At 35.9% G+C, this 26,531-nt stretch overlaps 1 protein-coding gene and 1 non-coding gene across 2 annotated transcripts in view; both read left to right on the top strand.

Annotated features, from left to right (window-relative positions):
* The window catches only part of LOC138703208 (carboxylesterase 5A), a 246,886-nt gene that overhangs the window by 131,795 nt on the left and 88,560 nt on the right, over positions 1–26,531 (top strand). The window contains exon 3 of the mRNA XM_069830913.1: positions 9,302–9,391. Within this exon, the coding sequence (XP_069687014.1) occupies positions 9,302–9,391 (90 nt within the window). The remainder of the gene's footprint in view (positions 1–9,301; positions 9,392–26,531) is intronic.
* TRNAN-AUU (transfer RNA asparagine (anticodon AUU)) lies at positions 25,370–25,442 on the top strand. The gene has a single exon. It is a non-coding gene; the product is annotated as a tRNA-Asn (tRNA).

Below are 26,531 nucleotides of genomic sequence, written 5' to 3'. Positions count from 1 at the left end.
AAACAAATGGGCGAATTATACCGGGACATCATTTTATTTTTACTAACATTTCTAATATTAACCTGGCTATACCTTTGGATTAACAGTTGAGAACACTGTTATCCCCTTCCACGACCGGAGTTTGATTATATTGGCGTAAAATACATACAGATCACTTTACTAGGTATAGGAGGGAAGAAAAGTAGCTAATTCATTTACATAAACTAAGAAATATCACGATTTAAAGTTTAATAATAATTTTCATTAGGTTTTTTTAAAATAAAATTACAGTACAAAACAATTATATTACCGGTTGTTCTGTATGGTTGTTAAACTTGGACTCTCACTCTGAGAGAGGAATATAGGTTAAGGGTGTTTGAGAATAAGGTGCTTACGAAAATATTTGGGGCTAAGATGAAGTTACAGGAGAATGGAGAAAGTTACACAACACAGAACTGCACGCATTGTATTCTTCACCTGACATAATTAGGAACTTAAAATCCAGACGTTAGAGATGGGCAGGGCATGTAGCACGTATGGGCGAATCCAGAAATGCATATAGAGTGTTAGTTGGGAGACCGGAGGGAAAAAGACCTTTAGGGAGGCCGAGACGTAGATGGGAGGATAATATTAAAATGAATTTGAGGGAGGTGGGGTATGATGATAGAGACTGGATTAATCTTGCACAGGATAGGGACCGATGGCGGGCTTATGTGAGGGCGGCAATGAACCTTCGGGTTCCTTAAAAGCCATTTGTAACTAAGTAAGTATTAACAATAAGTGTTTTTACTCACGAATTGAGCTTCCATGCGGACATATTCATTATGCAGTTTATATTATACTGTCTACAGCGCTTTAGCATACAATATAGAGAGTGAATTTAAATTTAAAAATAATCATAATATGAATATTTAAACACATTTTTTAAAATGATCGACGTTCATTTCGATAGAGGGTTCAGTTCTTTTGTGTATATTATCTCACTTTAGACTATTGTACTTAATTTCAACTTCGTCCTTCGTATCAGTAACTCGTATTGAAATAATTCTGTACCTACTCTATAAAAGAGTACCTTACGTACTGTAAATTCAATCTTCATTTCTACCCGATCCGAAAAGATAAAATTAATCAGATTGCTATCTACTGTCCGTCCAAGTGGTGTCGCAGGATCGTAGAAAGGAGGGAAATAACCTGACTGTTAATTACTTAACGAGGCCTTTTTATTTAAGTTATTTTAAACAGTTGTACAATATTAAGTAGAAGTCCAATTCTTAACAGAAAATGTTTTCAGAAAAGAACTAAGACAGCCCAACCACTAGCCTTTACAGAGGGGCGAGCAGAAGAAGGTGGGGGAAACCGGGATGTGATGTAAGCAAACAGACGTACAGTATCTGTGCGAAAATATGATTCAATATTGAAAGCTCTTTCTTCATTGGAAAACGCGGCCATATTTCTGGAACGTACTATACTCACTAACTCAATACTATTTTCTATGACCGTCAGGCGACTTTGACTGCATATCCGGGCTTGGTTCTGTGTGGAGGACGGTTGAACTTCATTAGTAGAAGGGGTGAGAGTGAAGTACATTAAAAAAACTCAGGTACAATAAAAATTGAAGTAAAAATAAGATGATGTCCCTGTACTTCTGCTAATAACGCTATTATGCACGGTTTAAACTTGGACTCTATTCGCTACATTGTTATCAAAATTATTCAACTCTACAAACTAATCTTTTGTTCCTCCAAACACTGTATCCCGGTTAGGACATGCGCAAAGATGGAAAATGGCAATTTTGTACACGCAATATAACTGAGCATCTGGGTTAGGAAGTTCATGCATTTGTGCTGTTACTGGTATGCTGATTAATTATCTCTACGCATCATTTTTTATTCAATTAGATTAATTTCATTCTGCATTTAAATCCACATTTTTAATATTTTAATTAACTGAATTTAATTAACATAAATTTATTCTATTGTCCCGCGCCGTCGCATCGAGGCATAAGGCATCCTACCTAGGACTCGCGTGACGGAATACATTCTGGTTCGAGTCCCCATGCGAAAAAACATGTTCTAATAAAATTTCGGCCAGTGCATGGAACCGGTGCCCACCCAGCATCGTATTTATGGAGCTGCAATAGGTAGCGAAATCCGGTTACAACAACCAGCTAAAACGGATGGGGGATCATCGTGCTAACCACGCGATACCTCCGTTCTGGTAGGATGATCGTTTACCTCTGCGGAGCATATAGACATGAGGCCAGCAGTCAGCTTGTCGACCCTGGCTCTTAATGGGTTCTTGCGACGCGTTGAAAAATTTTTATTATTACACATTTTAACATCAGCCTCATAAAAAATGTTAAACATCTCAAAAACTGCTTTGAATTAGCTTAATATTTTGGTGACTTACATTAAGACAAACTAGCGAACTTGATAAACTATCGACTCTCTTCATGCATTTTCTTTACTCTTCGATCAGAGACCTACCTAAAGATTTATTTCTGTGGAACAATTATAGTTTTTTTAAGTATGCACTAGCAACATTCTGTGATTTTGAAAATAGTTTTTTTTCAATATTAAAAGAACAACAAATGTATATTTTCTATGGAGGGTATTAGATAATGGTTCTCAATTCATTTCATCCCTTATTTTAGACGTGGAGGCAAGCCAACTTCTCAAGAATAAGTTCACGTACTAGGTGAACATTTTGTATGTGGAACATAAACAGCGGCGTTGCGATCTTATGTTGTTACTCTGTGCGAAAGAGAAGGACATAGTCTATGACTAGAATATAAAAAGTGATCGTACTACACAGGTGACGTTACAGCGGCGCGCTGTGTATTAGTTACATACAACTGCCGTTCCACAAACAGAATGTTCGGGTAATACATCCAATGCTACAATATTTGTACATACTTTGAGCATATTTTGCACATTTTAAGGCAAGAGCCGCATGCATATTAAATATATTTTTGACTTTAGAGCAAAGATGGGCAATGAGAGAGCTCGCTCTTTGAGCTAACGAGATGAACGCCTGAAAAAGACGAGAGCTGTTGACTTATCTTATAATAGTTTGTGGTGTAAGATTAGATGGCACCACATTACTTTGTACCACGCTGCAATCTGAGTTTGGCAGCTTTGGTAGCATCGCATTTTGAAAAGAGAGTTAGCCCATTTTCCCAAATTGTCAACGAGAACATTTAGTTTGGCACAAGGTCAATTACAGGCATTTGCAGATATTCTTGAGAGTCTAATTTAAGAATTTTCTATCAGATTTCGAGATCTACACGATTTATCAATGGCTCTTAAAGTCTTTGCTGCTCCCTCTTCAACTACTACACTAATTGATGCTGTTCCTTCTGATCTTCAGTGCGAGTTGCTCACAATTCGATGTGATAATGAGTTGAGGGTTTAGCATGAATCACGAAAAAGCCTAACACAATTTTATTAACTTTTTCGCAAACAGGTTTACCAAATATGCACAAAATGGCTGCAAAACTGTTATCATTGTTTGGCTCAACTATCTGTGTGAGAAACTGTTTTCTCCAATGAAGATAAATAAATCTCCAAAAAGAGCTACTTTAACTGATGAACATCTCACTGCAGTTCTTCGAATTGCAAGTGCAAGATCGATCGCAACAAACATAACGCGTCTTATTCAGCGAAAAGAGACGCCTTCCTCGTCATCTGCTGAATGAAATTTAAGATATGCAAGAACAAATGTTTTGTTTATGATTAGGCCTATTGATAATTATTAATTTACTTCTGTATTTAACCTACAGTTTGTTTATCATTCATTGTTTATGCTGTATTCGTAATCAAGTTTTTGTGTACTTCTACGTATTGTATTTCATGATTACAAGTATTAATTAGTCAAAAGAGTATTTAATTATCATCACAAATGGAAATAATTTATTTTCTTTCCTAATCCTAATCTAATGAAATTAATATACCGTATCTAGACATATTTACTTAGCACATGTCGTTTGTGCTTCCTACTCATGAGCTGATGAACTGAATAGAACTAAGCATTAGGTACAATAAAACTGTTAAATGTTTCGATACGCGTCCTTCTCTAGTGGTAACTACGAGACGTCCAAGCAGCTACTTGCAGTGCCTTCCGTACAAGCGCATACTCTGCTCCTTCTCCTGACTGAGCGGGACGCTGCTCATTGAGCCGAATTGTGCCCGCTTCTGCTTTAGAGCATGAGCTTGCTAACATACTGATCGTTGGACAGCGGAAGCTCCCGTCATAAACCGTAAAGTTTAATAGACATCAACTATAGATTCTGGAAGATTCATTGACATAAAAGTCTTACATGTAAACAAACAGTATATTTTTCAGTATGATCGTGGTTCGTGAATAGTTAAACCTGCCTGAACCAAGTCCCTATATGCGACATGAAAATTTAATAATGCGTATCCGTAATAATTATTTACATGCTGCAATGAAGTTCACTTAATGTAAATAAGGGTTTAATTTACTATTTCTATATTTCAGCAACTCGGCGAGGGTTAGAAGGTACTCTGCGTTATACGGAAAATTGTGCTTTATTTATCAACAGGGCGTAAGGAGCTTTTATTTTTACAATTTTAAGTACATTATTGTTATGGCTAGTGCACTGAAGTTTCCTTTCTCCGCCGTAGCGTCGTGGTCTAAGGCAGCGATTTTCAACCTTTCGACACTTGCGGAACGGTAAAGGTCACGCAGAAATGTTGGGGACCGGCAAAATAGAAAAACACACGCTATTTTTAAAAATTACAACCTTAACACTTAATTGTTAATAAAACGATATTTAAAATTATAAATTGAACAGTCATGTCAGGATTGTAGTTTGAAGTTTACACTCACACATCCATTTATCCTGTTTCTCTGGAAAGTTATTCTTATGGATTCAATGATACTTTTGCTGTTGCTTATTTGCCAAAATCTTGCCGATTTTTGGATCAAAAGTTGATACAGCAAGACGGAGGTCGGCATCAACGTCCATTCGGTTCCTGTATTTTGTCTTAATTGTACAGACAGCAGAGAAAGTTCTTTCACATAAATACCTTGTTGAAAAAGTCACTGGTAATTTCAATGCTTTTCTGCTGAAATCGGGATATTCTTCACATGCTGATAACCAAAACTGATTGATTGACTGAATCTGAAGTTAAGAATTACATCAGATGTAAGTTCAGTTACTTTTTTTCTCCTGCAGAGCGAGTCTATGGCAGTACACGTCCTCCGTGAAAGGATCAATTATCCAAACATTCCCTTGCCGAGGATCTTCTTCATGACCCTTAGGATAGTAGTGACAAACTTTCAATCAAGTTGATGAATTGTTGGTTTATTACATTAAATGAAGGGTTCAGAGCCATAGTGGGCCAAGCGCCATTTATTAAAAACGGAGAAAGCAAAGGTTAAAGTCAAGTGAATACCATAGTTTAATGAAGATTGACATATCATTTAGTTTTAATGTGTATACTTTACATTACTTGCTATATGTTTCCATTAAATTATGGTAATAACTTCATTTTAACCCTTATTTTCTACGGTTTAATAAATGGCGCTTGGCCCACTATGGTTCTGAACCCTTCAAATATATCTTCTTCATTTATGTCAGCCACAGAACGATATTAAATATAAATATAAACTGTTTTTTTTTATAATTACGGAAAAAACTAATACTAAAATTCAATCACTGACGGTTGAAAACCACTGGTCTAAGGCATCATGCCTGGACTCTCGCTCTCATGGAGAAATAAATTTTCTCATGCAATTTCGGTCATTGTATGGGACCGGTGCCCAGCTATACAGTAATGAATTTGGAGAGCTACGATGGGTAGAGAAATCCGGTTGTTAAAACCATCTGTAACGACTAAGGGGGGAGGGGAACATCATTCTGACTAAACGTTACCTCCGTACTAGTTGGATGATCGTTCACCTCTGTTGCATGTGGACTTTAGGCCAGCAGTCGGTTGGTCGACCTCGGCTCTTTATGGACTGTTCACGCCACGGATTATATTATTACTAAGGCCGTGACAAACATGCCAGCAGCGCACTGGAAATGCGCCCCGTGCGGTTCTTGCTTCGATCCCTGCTTATAATCCACTTAAATTCCCGAGACACACTGACTGTGCACTGTTCCCTATCAGTGTTTATAGATGGAAGAAACAAACCATTGCTATTAGCACAAGCACGAAAAAAGTCTTCATCACAAACAAGGTGCGAGTACAAAGTGTGCTTCAAAAAAAAAAAAAAAAAAAACAGGCAGTCTCTCTCTCTCTAACAAAGCTGTTAATGTTAAGTCAAGATATGGTGAGCATCTGGATCTATTAGGATAATGTTATGTGTAAACTTTGAAAAACTTCAATTCCATGCAAACGAATATATAGTGTTACACGACAGGTAAACACAGAAAAACACAAGCGCGCTCTTGAAAAGGTGCAATAAACTCAGGGACCGAACATCGCACTAATAGTTTTATTCAGTTATGTGTGAGGCAATTGAATCTGCCAACATCCCTCTAAACAAATTTCTGAACGGAAAATTGAGAAAAAATTTAGTAAATATACTCAAAGTTCAATCCCAGATCCGTAAACTTTTTTGAAAATATTACGTAGGCCTATAGGAATGTTACGATAAATTCATTCATGATATCAGGGAAAACATTAACGATGAGAATGTATGGATTTCAGTAGATACAACTAAAAAATTGCAGTTTCTTTCATTGTTCTGTTATAGTATTAAAGGAATTTGAAGAATTAAATATGCTACTCACATAATTTTGCATCTTGTATGTTCGTGTTTTTTTCAACTTCTTGACTTAAATGTATATTTCAAATTTTTTATAAGCTAAAACATTGTTCTTCTTCGTCTCCTTCATCTACAAATTCTTGTAAATAAATAAAATGAGCGTTATTAGTCGTGAATTGCAGAAACCCCACATGTTCAGGCAATTCAGATTTTTTTTTTTACAGAAAACACTAATACTAAAGAAAAAAATTGAAGTTCATATAAGTCAAACACTTTAACTCATTATTATTCTTTAATAAAAAAATAGTCACTTTAAAATGCCAAACACTTTTGAAGATAATTAGTTTTTTGTGCTTCCTGAAAAATTTACTGAAATGGACATGTGAGGTTTTTGGAATTCAAGATTTAAATAGGATTCAAATTCATGCCTGAGCGCAATTTGGAGCACGATACCAGCTCGTTACACTTGTTGTACGCCAGTGGCGCTCTCAAGCCGAAATAATTTTTATAAATACCGGTACGCTTTAAAAGTGATCTGCGCAAGAAGAATGAGCACTAGCCTACTATATAAAAACGTTGCAATTCACAAAAAAAACTCATTATTTTATGTTGTGCAGGCTATAATAGAATAAAGAAAAAAATATTTTTACACACTAAACTACAGAAACATGATATGCAACGCAAAAAAATCTCTTTCCAGAATTCTGTATTGTATAACCTTGTACTTGTGGCTTAATTAAATTACAGACTACTTCTACACGCCTCTGTTTTGTGTTTTATATTATATTTTTATTTTGCTTCATGGTTGGCACAAATATTATAACTTTCAGGGTTAAAAATAGATGTAGTGTCGTAATTATTAAGCATTAGATCAAAGTTCGTAAAAATCTGTTTACAAAATGACCTCAGGAATAACCTCTTTAAAGTGTCAATATGCAATATCTTTGACTCAAGCGTTAGCGGGATCGTCTTCCTTCCAGGCGGTCCGGGTTCGTTCCCAGGCCAAATCGTGATGGAATTTGTGGTAGACAAAGCATTATATAGGCGGGTTGGCTGCCAAGTGGTGTAAGTCACAAAAATTGAAAAATGGACTAACACCACTTATAGTTACTAGATATTCAGTTCTTTGTATCCTACAAGTAGTGTGCGTCCAAGTTCAGTAGTTCGCTCACAAATAGCGCAGAATGTTATTACACTGAAAGAAACTGCTGAGCGCCTTGGCAGTCAAGTGGTGTTATGTTAGGTACTTCTGCCAGTGTTATCAGCACACAGATTCTGTACTGTCGCCGCCTGTGAACATGTGTTCCAAACATTCTTATTATTAGGTAAGTGTTGTTCAAGAATAAAATAACGTAGCTTGTGTGTGAACCATTCATATTAAGTGCAAGTTGTAGTCTGTATGTGAAATAGTTAAGTTCGAAGAGCTTGACTTGAGAAAAGGTCGTGGCAGTACTGGGCTCCCGTCAATGTGCCTGACACAGCATCAACTTCAAACGGCTTACCCTGATGGAAGATTCGTCACAGAAGCAAAGAAAAAAAATATAGGGGACCTATTGCAATTTATACCCTTGTCACCATTCTTTTTTTCTTGGCTTAAATTCTAATCCTTGAACTGTTTCCAATGACGATGAATAAGTTGATTAAATCATGATATCAGATGGCATCGTATGAATTTCCATTTTGTTCTTTTCAATGTTCAATTTTGTTTATATTTCTTAACAATAAACAACAATTCTGTTTTGAGCAGGGTTTTAACTTTTATTCGATCTCATTTTCTTTCCCAATTTATTTTTGTTTCAATTAGGGGAATGCGATTTTTTCTAAGATCATGACTTTGAAAAGTTCACTTTTGAGGTAGTTAAAACAGTTGCAAGATAGATTTATAACTTCTAATTTGAAAGTGTGTATGTTCCACTTATTGCCAAGCCATTATTTACTCAAGACATATACAATTCTGAATTTACAAAGAATTGCAAACTTTAAATTTGCTCTCCTGAAAACATAGAAGTTTGGACGTACACCACTTGGCAGCCAACCCGCCCATATTGCCTGAGGCTTTTTCTTGGGGTATTCCCGTTTCAATTTCCTTCTATCATTCCATCAACACACTCCACATTTCCTTCATTTTGTTTATCATCTGCAAAAGTTAAAAATAGGCTGGGATGAAGTCTTTGGGTTAGTGTAGGTCTCCTATGCTGGTATAGCATTTAAGGGCTTGGGGTCTGAGCCCTGGGGCTCTGCCAGTGCGAAGCAGGATCACCACTTGTCAGCATTGGATTCAGGAATGCCACCTGCTTGAATGAGATAACGTTGACAAAATATCTGCAGTGCCTGTGAAAAGTGACATAAGTCAGTTTCCACAAACCTTTTTTGATAATTTATTGACAACTTACGAAACATCTGCTCGCTTGGAAAAAGAGACATAAGTATTTCTCCCATGACAATAATTCATACAGAAAAAAATCAAATCGACATAAACCAGTTTAAGTTGTCAATAAATTATCAAAAAAGGTTGTGGAAACTGACTTATGTCACTTTTCCCAGGCACTGCAGATATGTCCAAAGCGAAATTTGTATGTTTCAGATCCAAGTGTTCTCAGACAGCCGACAGATAATCAATGCTTTCCTGGGCATCCCATACGCTGCGGCGCCAATAGGAGAACTGAGATTTGCGGTAAGTAGGGTAATTATTACACAATAATAAACTGTCACATATTTATTGCACAGTGTCTTTCCTGGTACTCAATGTGGTACGACAAATTTTGATTCTTGCACTGTGCCATAAGCATATTACTTACACATACCCAAACGTTCTGGAATTACATATCTGCTCCAACATCCAGACGATAAGGTAAGAGAATACTGTTTGGGTTCGTTGACAAGAGCTGTTCTTCAGATTTGGACTTCCTTCATAGTGGAGTTAATGAGTAGTTCCGAAACTTTGGCTGTTTCTAAACCCAATGACACCCAACCTGTACTCGTTCACAGGGAGATGCGTCAGTAGCTCATCTATTGTGCGAATGCAATGCACTCGCTCATCAAAGAGCTCTCATCTTTGGGAAACGTTTTCCAAAGCGTGATGAACTATCAACTGCCACAGTCCGTAGTTTGATCCAGTTCATGAAGAACATCAAACTATTGGACTGATAGGATATCATGACGGGGATGCGCAATAGATCTTTTAGGACGCAGTGCTAGGGCTGTTATAGCCCTCCCCCTATTAAATTAAATTCAATTCAATTCAAACCCAATGACATGGTTTAAAGAGCCAAACATTTGCTAGCAATTTCTTACTTTTCTTCCTAAGTTGTCCAGCAGGATCATATTGACTAGGGATGCAGAACTGGCGAGAGAGGGATGGAAAGCATGGGAAAAACGTTGGTTCCCCATCCACAGTCCACTGGCGTTGAATGACGTCTCTGTGACTCGTACGCAATCATATAACACAGACACTGAATACAAATCCCCTCCCCTACCAAGTCAATAACGCGGGTGGAAGGAAGGGATGAGTGACGTATTCCGATGAGTCACGTATGCCACAATTGGCGCCCACTTCTACAAGCCTGATATTGATGATTAGATGCAAGGTATGCGAAATCAACCTGGTCTAGAGCAAGATAAAAATTCTTAGGAATGTATCCTTCATAATATGAGTAAATTAGTAATGTAGATCTACTCGTATCTACTCACAGAATGTCTTTCCTCAATCTTTCAATGGTATTTTTTAATTAATACATTTCATTGATTCTAATGCCTGCTCCACAATAAACCGGAAACGAAAACAACAAGTACGAGAAGGGAAAATTGTTAACATAAATATACTCGTGTTTAAATATGAGCATTCACAACATTAAGGAGAATCTTGCCGAAGCCCGAGATCGAGATCGTGAGAGTTGAAGTTTTAACACAGGTCTTCTAGATCACAGCCTACTAGATTCTTTCTGTTATCATAAATCTACTTGGTCGTCGCATATTTTGTAGCAAGGGGGTCGCCACATAATTTCTTCCTAATTCATCGTTTCTAACTAACCTATAAATTCAGTACAATCACTTTCAATATAAGCTATGTATTATGTGACCAGACTGATGCACGTGAATTGAATTCTTGAATAACTTATTCCGATTCATAAATTTTGAAGTTGGTTAACCTGTGTTTATGTTCGTTGTCTTGTAGGCCTACCCATGAGGAGGGCTGAAGAAAAGTATTGGTATCACAGTAGTAAATAATGCGTCTGGTAGCAGAGTGACTCTATTGTCTATAACAGGCCTGCACAAGGTTTGCGCTCTCCGAGCCGGCTCACAGCTCATGAGCGGAATGCAGATATTACCTGCGCTCTGTATAAGGGTGGACTGGAAGAAGGGGTGATCTCGTACAAAATGTACACAAGGTGTTCATGAAATGAATTCCCGTTCAGTGTTTACAAAACTATCTTGGACTATTATTAATTAATAAAGAAATATTTATTTTACAGAAATAATAGAAATTCTATAGCTACTTAAATGTACAATATCATTTTGTTATATTTTTATTTATCAGTACATCAAAACGAGATTTTATGCTGTTGGCAGCTGAAAGGAACAGTAGCCTACTGATCGTAATGAAACATCAGTTACAGATGTTCGATGTCTGCCTTTATTAAAGTTGATTATAGAAAACAGTTGCTCACAAATATAAATGTTGAGCCAAACATAGCAATCATCAGCCTGTGTAGTCGTGGATATTGCTGCTAAGGTTTAGTCATGTAAAAGTCAACCAGGCTAGTAGTATTATTCAAACGGTTTTTAGCCCTTAGGTCACACTGAAGATCAATATGTTCAAACTGTAAATCGTTAAATGTTAAACGTTATGTTTTATTTAACGACGCTCGCAACTGCCGAGGTTATATCAGCGTCGTCCGTGTGCCGGAATTTTGAGCCTGTCGCATTTAAGCACACTTAAATGTTATGTATGACACTGTTTCAATTGGTGTTGAAGGAATTTATTATGATAACTTTAAACTTCTTTCCAATTAAGACAAAATTTTGGAACCTAAAATTAAATTCATTTTGAATTTCAATTAATATTTGCACATAATCGTTTAACATGGCTTCATCACGAGCAGTTTCTATTGTTCTAAAGCGAGCCATATTACCTTCCCGAAACTGACTTATGAAAAGTGTAAGTTTACGACTGAAATCCCGTAATTTATTCAGCACATCAACAATGAGCTGGCCTTTTCCCTGAAGAGAGATATTTACAAGTTGTTGAAGATTAATAAATTCTAACATACCCTACCTCATGTAATAATGCAACTTTCAACTCCTGAACCTTTTTCATTGCGATCTTCACCAATAAAACCATCGTATCTCTATTTGTGGACTAATAATGACACATTATATTATGTTTTCCTCTTTCTTTCAAACTTTTGTGGCAGATAAGTATTGACTCCAGCTGCTGTGAAGCAATAAGCATTTTCCCATGCAATATTGAAAGAATTTGCCTGATGATCACTTTTCCGTCTTTTAGATTCCTCCATTATGTAGCCGTAGATAGGCAAAGTGAAATAGCTACTGATAACACACACGACACCAGATAGCTGCGTGGAGTATCCTCTGCCTATAGCAGGCATACGTCATTCCGACGTAACTTTCCGGCGAGCTGTTTGGACGGCTCTCCAGCCTCCGAAGAAGCGGCCGCGCTCGATGAGCGCCGTTTATGCAGGCCTGTCAATAAGAAGCAGCTAGAGTCAACATTCGACTCTCCTCAATAGTAGACCTGCTTAAGTGACGTGAGATTATATCAGAATTCCGAAACAAAAATCCAACAAAGAACAGATAATAAGAGGACTGAATGCAGAACATGGGGAAATGTGTTTGACTTAATTGATAAGCATGATATTTTTTGTAAATGCAATGTTTGTTCCGAATTAATCAATTTGAGACACAAGTAATGCTGTAAATGTAAATTCTATTATGAGTTCATTCATACGGTGCGGACTGTACAAGCAGCCACTACCGTAACTAGTCGAGTGTGTACACAAGCATTTTGTAAACACAGAGCTCTACGTACGATGCAGTGTAGCCTACAACCAATACTTAGTCCTGCTCATGAGTCATTGATCAATTACAAATAACATCAGAATGCGTAATATCTACTGTTACTGACATGCATATCGATATGCATAGTCGTTTTCGTTCTCGGTTTGTGAATCAAAAATCTTCACGTTCACGTCCTTCGCTTTCCGTACTCTTCTCGTTCTTGTTCTGGTTATCGTTTCCTGTTTATTGTGGACTAGCGTTTATTCTCTCAATCTGTTTTAAAATTAATCAGTTTGTCACATATGAAAATCCTGTTATTTCTTATGGGAGGCTGATACAACTGTGATGATGGAGATTTGGAAAATCTGTCCCAACAATGTCTTTGTCCATCAAGAAATCTTTCCTAAAATATTTTTGTACATCAGAAAATAGAACCAAATGATGTTTTTGGCCATCAAGAAACCTAACCCAGGAATTACTTTTTTTCATTTGGAAAATTCTGTTTGAAATGTTCTGCATTTGAAACTGGGATAGAACGTTTTCACTCTAGTCATTCTGCTAATGGTCCTTCTGTTACAACTCTTTCATTTTAACGTGAGAATAGAGGTAAAATTCTGAAAAAAAAAATCAAAGTTTTATCCCAAATAATTATTTGGAATTTTCTACGTAAATTGACATAGAACTTGTTGAAAAATCATAATCGTGAGTAGCCTACTTTCTAATTACGTAATATACGTTATGTGTCAAACTACTTGTTTTCAACATTTGTCTTCATATCTCGAAATAGATACTCGCTCACAACACCATATCACACTCTCCATTCCTAAACACAGAACATCCTTCTACTCTTCATCTTTTACCGTCTCTGTAGCTCATCTCTGGAACACTCTACCACAACATGACAGAGACTGTCGGACATTATCTAGTTTCAAAAATAAACTAAAATTGCACTTTTTCAATTCAGATTCCTTTCAATTATAAGCCCTTTTCTCTGCGAAAGTTAAAATATACATATATATTTTTTTTTTCTTCCTTCCCCCCTCCCCTTTTTTGTTCTCTTGATCACCAGATGAATTTATTATCATACCCCTTTTCATTGTGGATTTTATTTAATTTTCGTTTTTTTTTCTTTTATATTATTATTTTATTACATTCCATTTGTTGTATTCTTCCTTACGTTTTCCCTATTAACTATTTGTACTGACTGAGTTGCTTTTATTATATTCCAAACTTTAGATCTATATTTTACTTCCTTTCTTCTATTACGGTATTATTTTCATGTTGTTTAGTATCGATTTTGTTATACTATTATTTTTTTGTAATATTATCTTAGTATTCTGTTCTTTAACTTTTTGTTAAATTTTCACTGCTTGAATTCTTTGTGATCAGATACAGTATAAGAGAAGGCCCTATGGCCTTAACTCTGCCAGTATAAATAAATTATTATTATTATTATTATTATTATTATTATTATTATTATTATTATTATTTTCTCATCTCGCACTATTGCGGAAAATATAAATATCTCTAAAACTGTTTAGTAAAAATGGTTGTGATTTGGCGTGTTTTGTACCTGAATGTTTTTTTTTTTTTTTTTTTTTCCACATATTGGCGGCATTGTTGAAGACTAACGGCTGACCTTGTAAATTTGCAATACAAGTTTTCTGAGAAGTTAAAAATTCACCCTTTTCCCAGCAACTAAGATAGCTAGAAGCATACAATTTTTACAGTTTATCTACAGCAGCGTTTCTCAAACTTTTTTGACGTGGGGACCACTTTTTAAAGTCAGAACAGTTTCGCGGACCACCTTACTCTTGTTCCCTTCGAAAGCAAATTTATCATTTTCGTAGCATATTTTAATACCAGTATGGGTACTTATAGTTTAAAACTGAATTTAAGATTCGGTACTTTGGTCCTCGGTTATGAATTCGGGTGGTCCCTGGCTGGGTTACAGGCGCAGTGCCAGATGTGCAGGGAAAAGATGTCGAGAAACACCATGTATATAGTGCTTTAAATCTCTCTTTTGTTGCTGAGAGTAGAGTGGGAAGTCGATAGATGGGTAGGGTAATAAATTTAATAAAATGTCTGTACTGGGAGAAAAAGTGAAATTCGATTGCCATGTGTCATTTCCAAACTCTGAGATTTCAAGCTACAGTGTGATACGCAATTCGTTTGAATTTTATTTTTTTTCTTCTGTCTTTTTTGAAGGACCACAAGGGCAGACCTCGAGGACCACAGGTGGTCCGCGGACCATAGTTTGAGAAACGCTGACCTACAGTATTACATCGATTGCTGAGCTCTAGTTTCAGGCCATTTGGATAAAAAATGTAATGTGCTTGAATATTAATGTAATTCCACTAGTAAATTTTGAGACACACACACATATTGTACATATATACTTTCCGAGATAAGACTACTTAAAAATCATTTAACATTGGTAATATAGCGCCTCTGATCTCACTTTACTTCAAATTATCAACACTGTAAAATCCTACCTGAAGAAGTTTCGGACTTTGGTTTCATTTATCTCCAATCCTCACTCCAATGTTCGAATGATTACCAGGCTTCTCCCTATTTCAGAGGACAGCGTACTTCATGGTCGATTGAAATATTTAGAATGGCTTCTTTCAAAAGAAGGAAGACTCGGATATCCATATCATATAACTCTGTTCATGAATGAGGGAGATCCATGCAATATTTACTTACCATTTTCTGTCTACTATATTTCTTGTGGTTGTTTCAAAAGGAGGTAAGATTGGGTGAGGTAGGAGTGACTAATTCTGAGTCGGGTAAGTTTCACCTTTTCTTGATGGGAAAGGGACTTAATGGGATACGGTGAGGTGAATCTTTTTCTTACAAAGTGGAGCTAACTTGGTGGTAGTTGGTTCCAGTTGTGTTTCCATTTGCTTAGGGGCCCTTTTTGTCTTTGTCATAGTCCTTACTCCTTATCGTGGTCCTTATCTTTGTTGCGGTCCTTATCGCGGTCTTTGTTGTCTTTTTCATTGTTCTTATGGTGATCCTTGTTGGTTTTGTCGCGGTTCATATCGTGGTCCTTGTTGTCTGGGTTCAATAGTTGTCATTTCAAAATGATATTATCCCCATTTCCAAGTGACTTTTGTGTCACATAATATGTTGTTCATATTATTATTATTATTATTATTATTATTATTATTATTACTGATATGACCATGATTTGCAATATTTACATATATACTATGTTGTAGAAGTGTTAAAACAAGAAGAAACAAGCACATAAATCAACTTTAGTAATTTAGCTTGTCTGTAACGAAAGTTACACGCCATGAATTTAATATATTACACTGAGTAACGAGATTTCCAAGAGGCTGATGCGGAACACAAACTGTGAAGCTTACGGTACAAATTTATGTATTATATATGCAATTAATTTATGAACGAAATTTACATAATATGTTATTGGTCTAAGGAATGAGTGGCAATATGTTTACATAAAATACAAGCCTTAATAGAACGGAAAGACGATAATTACACGTTTCATAATGGAATTATTGCGTGCGTTTCCATCATTAATATCTATACTTAAACATCTTCTATATGTAATAATTATTTTAAATTATTACTTTCAAACTTTGATCATTATTTTCTCTCTCTTTTTAAGGCCGCTTCATTTTCAAATAATTATTTCTCTCTTGGAATAATCTTTGAAATACTACAGACTCCAAAACGTATTCTTAATGTTTACGAAGTTTTGGAATTATACTTGACTAAATAAATATTTTCTCCTGGCAAATTATGCCATCGTAGTAATTGCCTTAGTTGTAACCATAATAGCAGTTTTCGACGGGCGATGTGTACATATTATACAACTAAAATAATTTTTATAATCTTCAAAAATTACAATTAAAGCTACTTTAACATTGAAATTACAACATACGTATAATGCAAATAATAAATGTAAATATATTCCATCTCAATGTTTAGCAGTAATACCAGCAACAATGGTAACATAGCAATAATAACAGCAATAGTAGTAACGGTAGCAGCATTGCCAGTAATAGTTTTAATTGCAACAGTTGTAGCAGTAATAGTAGAAGTAATATATATATATTTTTATTGGGTTATTTTACGACGCTGTATCAACATCTCCGGTTATTTAGCGTCTGAATGAAATGAAGGTGATAGTGCCGGTGAAATGAGTCCGGGATCCAGCACCGAAAGTTACCCAGCATAGAAGTAATATAGTGAGCAATAGTAAGAGTAACAATAAATTATAATAATAACAATCATACTGTTAATAGTAGCAATAGTAGTAACAGTAGCAATATTGCTAGTAACAGTTGTAATAGCACCAGTTGTAGCAGTAACAGCAGTAGTAATATAGTGAGCAATAGTAACAATAAATTGTAATAGTAATAGTCGTACTATTAATAGTAGCAATAGTAGTAACTAGCAATACTGCCAGTAACAGTTGTAATAGCACCAGTTGTAGCAGTAACAACAGTAGTAATATAGTGGGCAATAATAAGAATAACAATAAATTGTACATCTTGATTACACAACTTTTAACACTGTATCACTTCGGAATATGTATGATAAGAACTTTGTGTTAAATTTTAACGTACCTTGTTAACATGTTTCGACCTATTTTCGGTCATCTTCGGAACTGGTCGTTGTTGGTCTTGGCGCCTCTTGTTTCATGTGTGGGTGAGTTCGTAGTGTAGAGTCAAAGAGTGTATGTGTTTTGAAATTGAGTTGTGTGTAAAAAACACAATAAACAAAAACAAACACATAATTCCAAGCAACGTGAAACAACTACAACCAATCAAACCAGAAGCACCAAAACTAAACGCACTACCGAAAATACCTAAAGAAAACATACTCATCAGACCATTAGTCAATCATCGAAATGCACCAACACACAAACTAGCCACATACATGGACAAAACCATAAGGAACAACATAAAATTCGAAAAACAAACAACAATAAAAAACAACATAGACATAGTAAATAAAATAAAAGACAAACATATCCCACACAGTACAACATTAGCAACTTTCGACATAACTAACCTATACATAAACATACCCATAAAAGATACACTACAGATACTAGAACAAATGCTCAAAAACAACAACATACCACAAGAACAAATCAAATAAATTATCCACACCACAGACATCATCACAAAACAAAACTACTTCACATACAATAACAAATATTACACACAAACCGAAGGCCTACCCATGGGATCACCCATTTCCAGCATACTAGCAGAAATATTCTTACACCACATAGAACAGACATATATACTAAACAAAGACAACAACAAACACGCAGACAACATCATATATTGGCGCAGATACGTAGATGCCCTACTAATACTATACAAAGGAAACAAAAGACAGATCCAAAACCTACATCAACGCATAAACAAAATACACCCAAAGCTACACTACACATTAGAAACTGAAAACAACAAATCCATAAATTTTCTAGACATCACAATAACAAAAGTAGACAACAAATACACATTCAAAGTATACAGAAAACCAACAACAACAACAACACACGTACACAACACATCCAACCACCCCACACAACACAAACAAGCTGCATTCCGAACAATGGTACACAGACTACTCAACATACCAATGAACCAACAGGATTACAACGAAGAACTAAACACAATCAAATACATAGCACAAGAAAATGGATACAACCCTAACATAATAGACAACATAATACGTAAGACAAAACAAAACCACAAAAAAACAGAAGAATACAACACAAACACAAGAACACAAAAAATACATCACACTAACATACGAAAACAAAAAAACACATAAAATCGCAACCTCATTCAAGAAATTAAACTACAACATCGCATACAGAACAAATAACTCTCTACAAAAACATCTCAACACACAAACAACACAAACAAACAAATACAACCACACAAGCGTATACAAACTCAAACGTAACACCTGCAACAACTTCTACATAGGACAGACAGGCAGATAATTTCAAACACGTTACAAAGAACACATCACAGCCATAACAAAATTACAAAACACCTCCACATATGCAGAACACATCACAAATGTCAACCACACCTACAGAGACATCAACACAGACATGGAAATACTGCACATCCAACCAAAAAGCCAGAAACTCAACACACTACAACAATATCAAATATACAGACACACGAAAACACACCCCAACGATATTCTCAACACACAACTCAATTTCAAAACACATACACTCTTTGACTCTACACTACGAACGTACCCACACAGGAAACAAGAGGCGCCAAGACCAACAACGACCAGTTCCGAAGATGACCGAAAATAGGTCGAAACATGTTAACAAGGTACGTTAAAATTTAACACAAGAAAGTTCTTATCATACATATTTCGAAATAAACTGTCATAGTAACAGTCGTACTATTAATAGTAGCAATAGTAGTAACTAGCAATACTGCCAGTAACAGTTGTAATAGCACCAATTGTAGTCGTAACAGCAGTAGTAATATAGTGAGCAATAGTAAGAGTTACAATAAATTGTAATAGTAACAGTCATGCTATTAATAGTAGGAATATTGTCAGTAACAGTTGTAATAGCACCAGTTGTAGCATTACCAGCAGTAGTAATATAGTGAGCAATAGTAAGAGTAACAATAAATTGTAATAGTAACAGTCGTACTATTAATAATAGCAATAGCAGTAACAATAGCAATATTGCCAGTAACAGTTTTAATAGCACCGACTGTAGCAGTCACAGCAGTAGTAATATAGTGAGCAATAGTAAGAGTAACAATAAATTGTAATAGTAACAGTCGTACTATTAATAATAGCAATAGCAGTAACAATAGCAATATTGCCAGTAACAGTTTTAATAGCACCGACTGTAGCAGTCACAGCAGTAGTAATATAGTGAGCAATAGTAAGAGTAACAATAAATTGTAATAGTAACAGTCGTACTATTAATAATAGCAATAGTAGTAACAGTAACAATATTGCCAGTAATAGTTGTAATAGCACCAGTTGTAGCAGTAACAGCAATAGTAATATAGTGAACAATAGTAAGAGTAACAATAAATTAGTAACAGTAACAGTCGTACTATTAATAATAGCAATAGTAGTAACATTAACCTTAACAGCAGTAATTGTAGCAGTGGCAGTAACTGTACCAATAGTAACGTTAATGGTGGTAAAAGTTATGGTATTAATAGTAATCGTGTGAAGACGAATTCTAATATTCATACCTTAGTTTAATGCCAGAGCTTCTTTTTTAGGTTAAAACAAGGTTAATTAAATGATGAATATTATGAAGTTTCAAATACACTGCTCCACCGATTTACTAGAATGCGTTTGAGTCTAAAAAAAGCAGAAAACAGTACAACGTGGTCTGTTGTGACGAATCCAAACCCCCGCATCCCGGTAGGGCATCATGTCACAAAACGTTCACGTCTCAGTATTTTTGACGAAGTAAATATTATTCAACGCCTAAGAAACAGCGTAAATACTCGTATTAAAGATATTGCTTGAGAGTTTAAGGGTTTGTTTGTTTGTTCGTTTGTTTCTTGCTTGCTCGCTCGTTCGTTGGTTCGTTTATTTATTTATTTATTTATTTATTTATTTATTTATTTATTTACCTATTTATGTATGTATCTATTCATTCATTTACTCATTACCCGGGCCCCTCTACACCAAAATCTTTGACTCCACCACAATGATACAGAGACCTATCTAGTAAAGCGGAGTAGTGCAATGAATATTCTAATCATAGTAATGTAACTACTTTTCATCAAAATATTACAAATCTAAAAAAATCATGAATTTATCACTTCTTTATAATTTCAAATTCATAAACCTCACATATTATGTAACATTGAACATCATATGAAACAACAGGAAATATTAATCTACAACTATCCGTACAGGAATACATATTAGGCTCTAATTTATGCAGACATGTCTTCAGAAAAGGATGCACTTGTATTTTTAGTAGGAATGATCTGATATTTGGTAAAATGGATATGTCTGATTTCTGTATTGAGAAAGAAATTGAAATGTGTGGGACACTAATTGATTGGAACTTACAAAATTGTATTGTATTGTGTGTTTATAGAACAGATTTAAAAACTGTATATCTAAATCATATTCATTATTGAATGTACTTTACAAATCAAATATGCAATTATTTGTGCTCTGTGGTGACATAAGCACAGTAGGTTATCTCAGAAAATATCCGTAAAATAAATTAAACTAAACTTGTTAAGTAAATTAGATGGAATTGAGTATTTTTGCAAGATGAGTCTGAGGATTCGTCATAGGTTTAACTGATATTCGCCTTACTGCTAGGGAATACCTCGGAAAGAACCCGAAAATAACCAATCTAAAGGGATCCGAACCTCAACCCCAGCGCAACCGCACGTAGGCCTCTTGGGTGGGCCCATTGTATTTAGTATTTATTTATTTAACCTGGTAGAGATAAGGCCGTCAGGCCTTCTCTGCCCCTCTACCAGGGGATTACAACTATAATATGAACAATAAAATTACAATTAATAGTAGTACCCGTAATAGAATGGTGTGCATACCCTAAAGCCCTCCGCACTACAGATTTCCCTGGGGCCGCCTCCGAACTCCTCTACAGCCTGTAGAATCTTTTTACCTTTCTGCGGTCCATCAACCCGGTTTCAAGAGCTATCATGAGTCCATTGGAGTGCCAACGGTACATTGCACTACCACTAGCAACTAATGACCACTTACCACGACGTCTAAGTTCGGTGATGACTTGCAGCCAACATGGGAACAAGTCCGGAATATGGGAAAGAAACTGAGTTGATGATGAAAGAGGGGAAGTGTAATTATGATGGCGAAATGAGTCCGAGGTTCAACGCCTAAAGTTACATAACAATAGTTTTTTTTTCAACTTGGCTATTTAACAATGCTGTATCAACTACGAGGTTAATTAGCGTCGATGGAATTGGTGATGGCGAGATGAGGCCGAGAATTCGCCATAGATTACCTGACATTTGCCTTATGGTTGGGGAAAACCTCGGAAAAACCCAACCAGGTAATCAGCACTCGGATAAAACCCAACCAGGTAATCAGCCCAAGCGGGAATCGAACCCGCGCCCGAGCGCAGCTCCGGATCGGCAGGCAAGCGTCTTAGCCTACTGAGCAACACCCATAGCAATAGGAGATGACCCGTTTTCCAAATGAATGCTTGAATGTGACCCTGTCTAAAATCCTTTAACGGATGAAAAACATACTGTTTTTATATGATATATATATTAATAGACGCTCTAGGAATGCAAACCCGTGAAAAAGTATTTTTTTTTAAATTGGAGATGACCCCTTTTCAAAATGACCGATTCAATTTTATTCGGAATCGACACTTGATAGAGAACATGTTTAAAATTGGCTTTTAATATCCTGATTCCCTTAAGGTGTTAGGTACAGCTTACAGCAGTAACATTTTGGAAATATTCAAAATTGTTTTTCTCAATTACTGTATCTTGTACAATAGTGAAAATTGGTATGTTTAAACATTGCCCTTCTGCTATATGAGAAAATATATTTTTGCAATTAAAAAAAGTTAATTACATTTTTTTTTTTTCAAAATTCAGTTCACTGTGCAGTAATGAAGCTCTTCCCACATAACTCAAAAACTATCCAACATTCTGTGATGAATTTTTTTGTGTGTATTTATACATGTCATATCTACAATATGATACAAGATCACTCCTCTACCTTTGATATATTGTCTGAGAAAAAATAAAATCGTTTTTTCTTCTAACACAAAATAAAAAAATATATTATTTATTAAGGAATATAGTTGAAAGAGCATGGTATTGTAAATATGAGTTTCAGCAATAAAATAAAAGAGAGAAAACATGAAAAAGTTAACAAGTTTATGAGTTAAGAGGGGAATGGTTCATCACTGCACAGTGAACTGTCACTGTTTTGAATTTTGAAAAAAATATATAAATAATTTTCTTTAAATCGTAAATATATATATATATATATATATATATATATATATTTTCAAATAGCAGAAGAACAGTGTTTTACACATACAAATTTTCATTATTGTACACGATACAGTAATGGAGAAAAAAATGTTGAATATTCCCAAAATTTTACTGCTGTAAGCTGTACCTAACCACTTAAGAGAAACAGAACGAAGGCAAAGTAATTCACACTTGATTCCCATTGGAATACTATAAATGTCCACTCTCTTCCCGGGAATCGAACTGGAAAGCTCTGAACTGTAGCAGGATTGAGACCACTTGAACCACATCGGAGGCTAGAAGGAACATTTATATGTTGTTATATAGGCCTAGTGGAGGGCAAAAGCAATGTATGCAGGCTATCTTAGCTTGTCAAGTGAAGTGCATCCTCGAGACCTGGTTTTTGTATCGAAGAAGCGCTTTTCTCCCGCACACTCAGACCGCCCCAACAGACTGCTCCTCCTTCTCAAGTCAGCTAAAGAACGACAAGAATTTGAAGCTTGCGGGATTTTGTACTCCATTACAGACTTGACCTCTCACATAGATCGACCCACACTCAATTTTGAAGTCGTTCAGTTTCGCATCTCAGTCTTCAAGTGTTCTTGGCTGCGGGAGTAATTTAAGCGAGGCCTATCATCAAAACTTCCACAGCCCCTTCCACAGCTTCCTATTGCCTTGCCTCTACTTACGAGAAGCAACCTGCACAGCACGAGACTCGCTAAATAACACTCAGTTATTGAATAATTAATGAGAAGCAAGAGAGATGGTTCTCCTTCAGGGACGTAAAGTATGAGAAGTTAGACATGAGATGGGACAAAGTGGAAGAAATAGTGGGAAGCCTTTAGTAGCAGGGTGTAGAGAATTATGTGAGAGATCTGTTGATAGCCAACGTGCCACCTAGGAGCAGCCATAAAACCCTGTTGGGATCCACGCTCCATTACAGAGCTTCCCGCCTTGCAGCCTGCTCCGTACTGTGCGTCACTAACACGAAAACCTAATATTCCAGATCAAGCGGCTATAGAGAAACGATTAATATTGAAATACTAAGCCATAATCAGATATCCTAATTAGACTGGTTTTCGGCAAAGGAAATGACCTTCATGATATAATCATTAGGCCTATGCGTGTCTAAGCCTGACTATAATTGGGCGAGTCACAGTTGATCCCTGAGGAAAAAAATGAACGCTATCAATCTTGCAGCTAACAAGCAAACATTCCCATGGGAGCAGATAAAAAAGTTAAATATTTTTCTTCCACCATGTTAATGATATTAAAACCAGTCCTTATACAAATTTTGGCCACTCGAACGCACTTACGAGGCCGTCCAGAAAGTGACTTTCCCTGTGGCCGTTTACAGAAAGAAAGCACAATTTCGTGGAAAGATTTATTGAAACAGATACAGCAATTATTGCGCTATTTTTCAACATGTTCCCCACCGGAATTGAGACATTTGTCATACTATGGAATCAATTTTTGTATCCCTGTGTCGTAGGAGTCTGCCGCTTGGGATTCGAACCAACGTGTGACAGCCGTCTGCACCTATCTGTAGATACCACAAATGTCTCAATTCTAGTGGGGAATATATTGAAAGATAGCGCAACAATTGCTGTATCTGTTCCAATACATCTTTCCATGAAATTTAGTTTCCCTTCTCTAAATGGCACCAGGGAAAATTACTTTATAGACGTGCTCGTAATTGCGGTCGACTGGCCAAAATTTGTATAAACACTTGTTTTGACGTTATTAACAGGATGAAAAAAAATTTAACTTTTTTATCTGCCCCCATGAGAATGTTTGCTTGTAAGACAAGCGGTGATTTTTAAACGCAAGTTGACTTGTGTTTTGCAGGAGTAATGTAATTTTAATCAGCTTTCTGCAAATGTTAATTTTTATCTTGAATGCAGGATTTAATGCTTAAGAACTGAAGGAGTACTCCTTCCTTTATTCTACAATAATTTTACCCAAAATATCTACCGAGAGTGTAAAGGTTACGCTCGATTTTGAATGCAAGAAGTATTATTTATTTGAATATACAAATTTTACTTTTAGTGCCGTCAAAACTTATCAATAGAATTGTGGTTAAATACATAATTGAAGGGTTCAGAACCATAGGGACCAAGCGCCATTTACTAAAACCGTACAAAACAAGAGTTAAAATGAAGTTATCACCATAATTCAATGGAAACATATAGCAAGTAATATAAAATATACACATTAAAACTAAATGATATATCAATCTTCATTAAACTATGGTATTCACTTAACTTTAACCCTTGCTTTCTCAGTTTTTAATAAATGGCGCTTGGCCCACTATGGCTCTGAACCCTTCAAATGTTGCAAATCTAGTCTTTCAGGTAAAGTTTCCTGTAAAGCAGATTTGAATAATTTCAAGGGATCGATACCCGGCCCCGGAACAATTTTTCCCTTGAAATTATTCAAATCTGCTTTACAGGAAGCTTTACCTGAAAGACTAGATTTGCATAATATATACGTCACTGTGTACGTTAACAGAAAACCACAATTCCAAGTCACACAGAGTTTGTGTGCACTCGATGTGGGTCTCTGGCGTTTCGTCAGCCCATGCGAGTTGTGTGGATATAAAAGGGAAAAGTTGAGACGGTGTCGGGTGGAGTTCCCGGGTAGCTCAGTTGGCAGAGCGCTGGTACATTCAACCAGAGGTCCCGGGATCGATACCCGGCCCAGGAACAATTTTTCCCTTGAAATTATTCCTTCAAATGTTATTTGCACATATTAAGAGATAAACGTTTTCGGCTCGAAGGAATCATCTTCAAATGAAATAAGGTAAACCTAGGGAATATATTACATAAAATTAAACAAACAATGAAATAGCTAACGTTACATGTGGGATGTACATAATATGTGGCTGTAGTGTATATGTATGTCAATAGTTAAAATAGATTAAAAACATGAAACGATAACAATTATAACTAGAGCTGGATGTTTGGCAAAATGCCTTTTTTACTGGGTGGAAGTAAATCATTATTCTCGTATATACTGTATAAATGTGATTTGGGGTAAATCAAAGTGATAGGGTCAATTATTATTTTGCGTATTTCGCCTTTTAAGATGTTTCTTACTAATTCAATAATAAAAGTTTTTTGTCATTTTAAAGCGACTTGCAATTTTCTAATTAATTGTAATGTAATGTGTATGAAATTTAAATATATGGTTTATTTTATTTCAGTAGATTATTTTACGACTCTTTATCAACATCTTAGGATATTTAGCGTCTGAATGAGATGGTCATAATGCCGGTGAAATGAGTTCGGAGTCCAGCACCGAAAGTTACCCGGCATTTGCTCGTATTGGGTTGAGGGAAAACCCCGGAAGAACCTCAACCAGGTAACTTGTCCCGATCGGGAATCGAACCCGGGCCACCTGGTTTCGCGGCCAGACACGCTAACCGTTACTCCACAGGTGTGGACTAAATATATATGAAACAATGATTAACTTTACTAACAATAGTAAATAAAAGTAATTGATTTCAGTGCTTAATCTGCTAGTAATCGTGCTTTAATACTATTGGTGTAATATGAATAATGATTGCCAATCCAGTTACAAATTAATACACTGTCATGTCTTCACAATACCAATTAAATATTAAGCCCGTTCTCATGGAAGTTGTGATTCAATTTTCATTTTCATTTTCAATTTTTTGCTTTCATATTTTCAAATCTTACTGTTACAATTTTATGCTACACGTGTTTATTATTGTAGGAGAAAGAAATTTGAGTGAGGAACAGTCAGTTGTTGTCGGGTGTCAAAAGGTATAAG

The sequence above is a fragment of the Periplaneta americana genome, chromosome 7 (assembly GCF_040183065.1).
Source record: "Periplaneta americana isolate PAMFEO1 chromosome 7, P.americana_PAMFEO1_priV1, whole genome shotgun sequence".
Taxonomy (NCBI): Eukaryota; Metazoa; Arthropoda; class Insecta; order Blattodea; family Blattidae; genus Periplaneta; species Periplaneta americana.
This window is presented reverse-complemented; position numbering and strand designations above follow the sequence as displayed.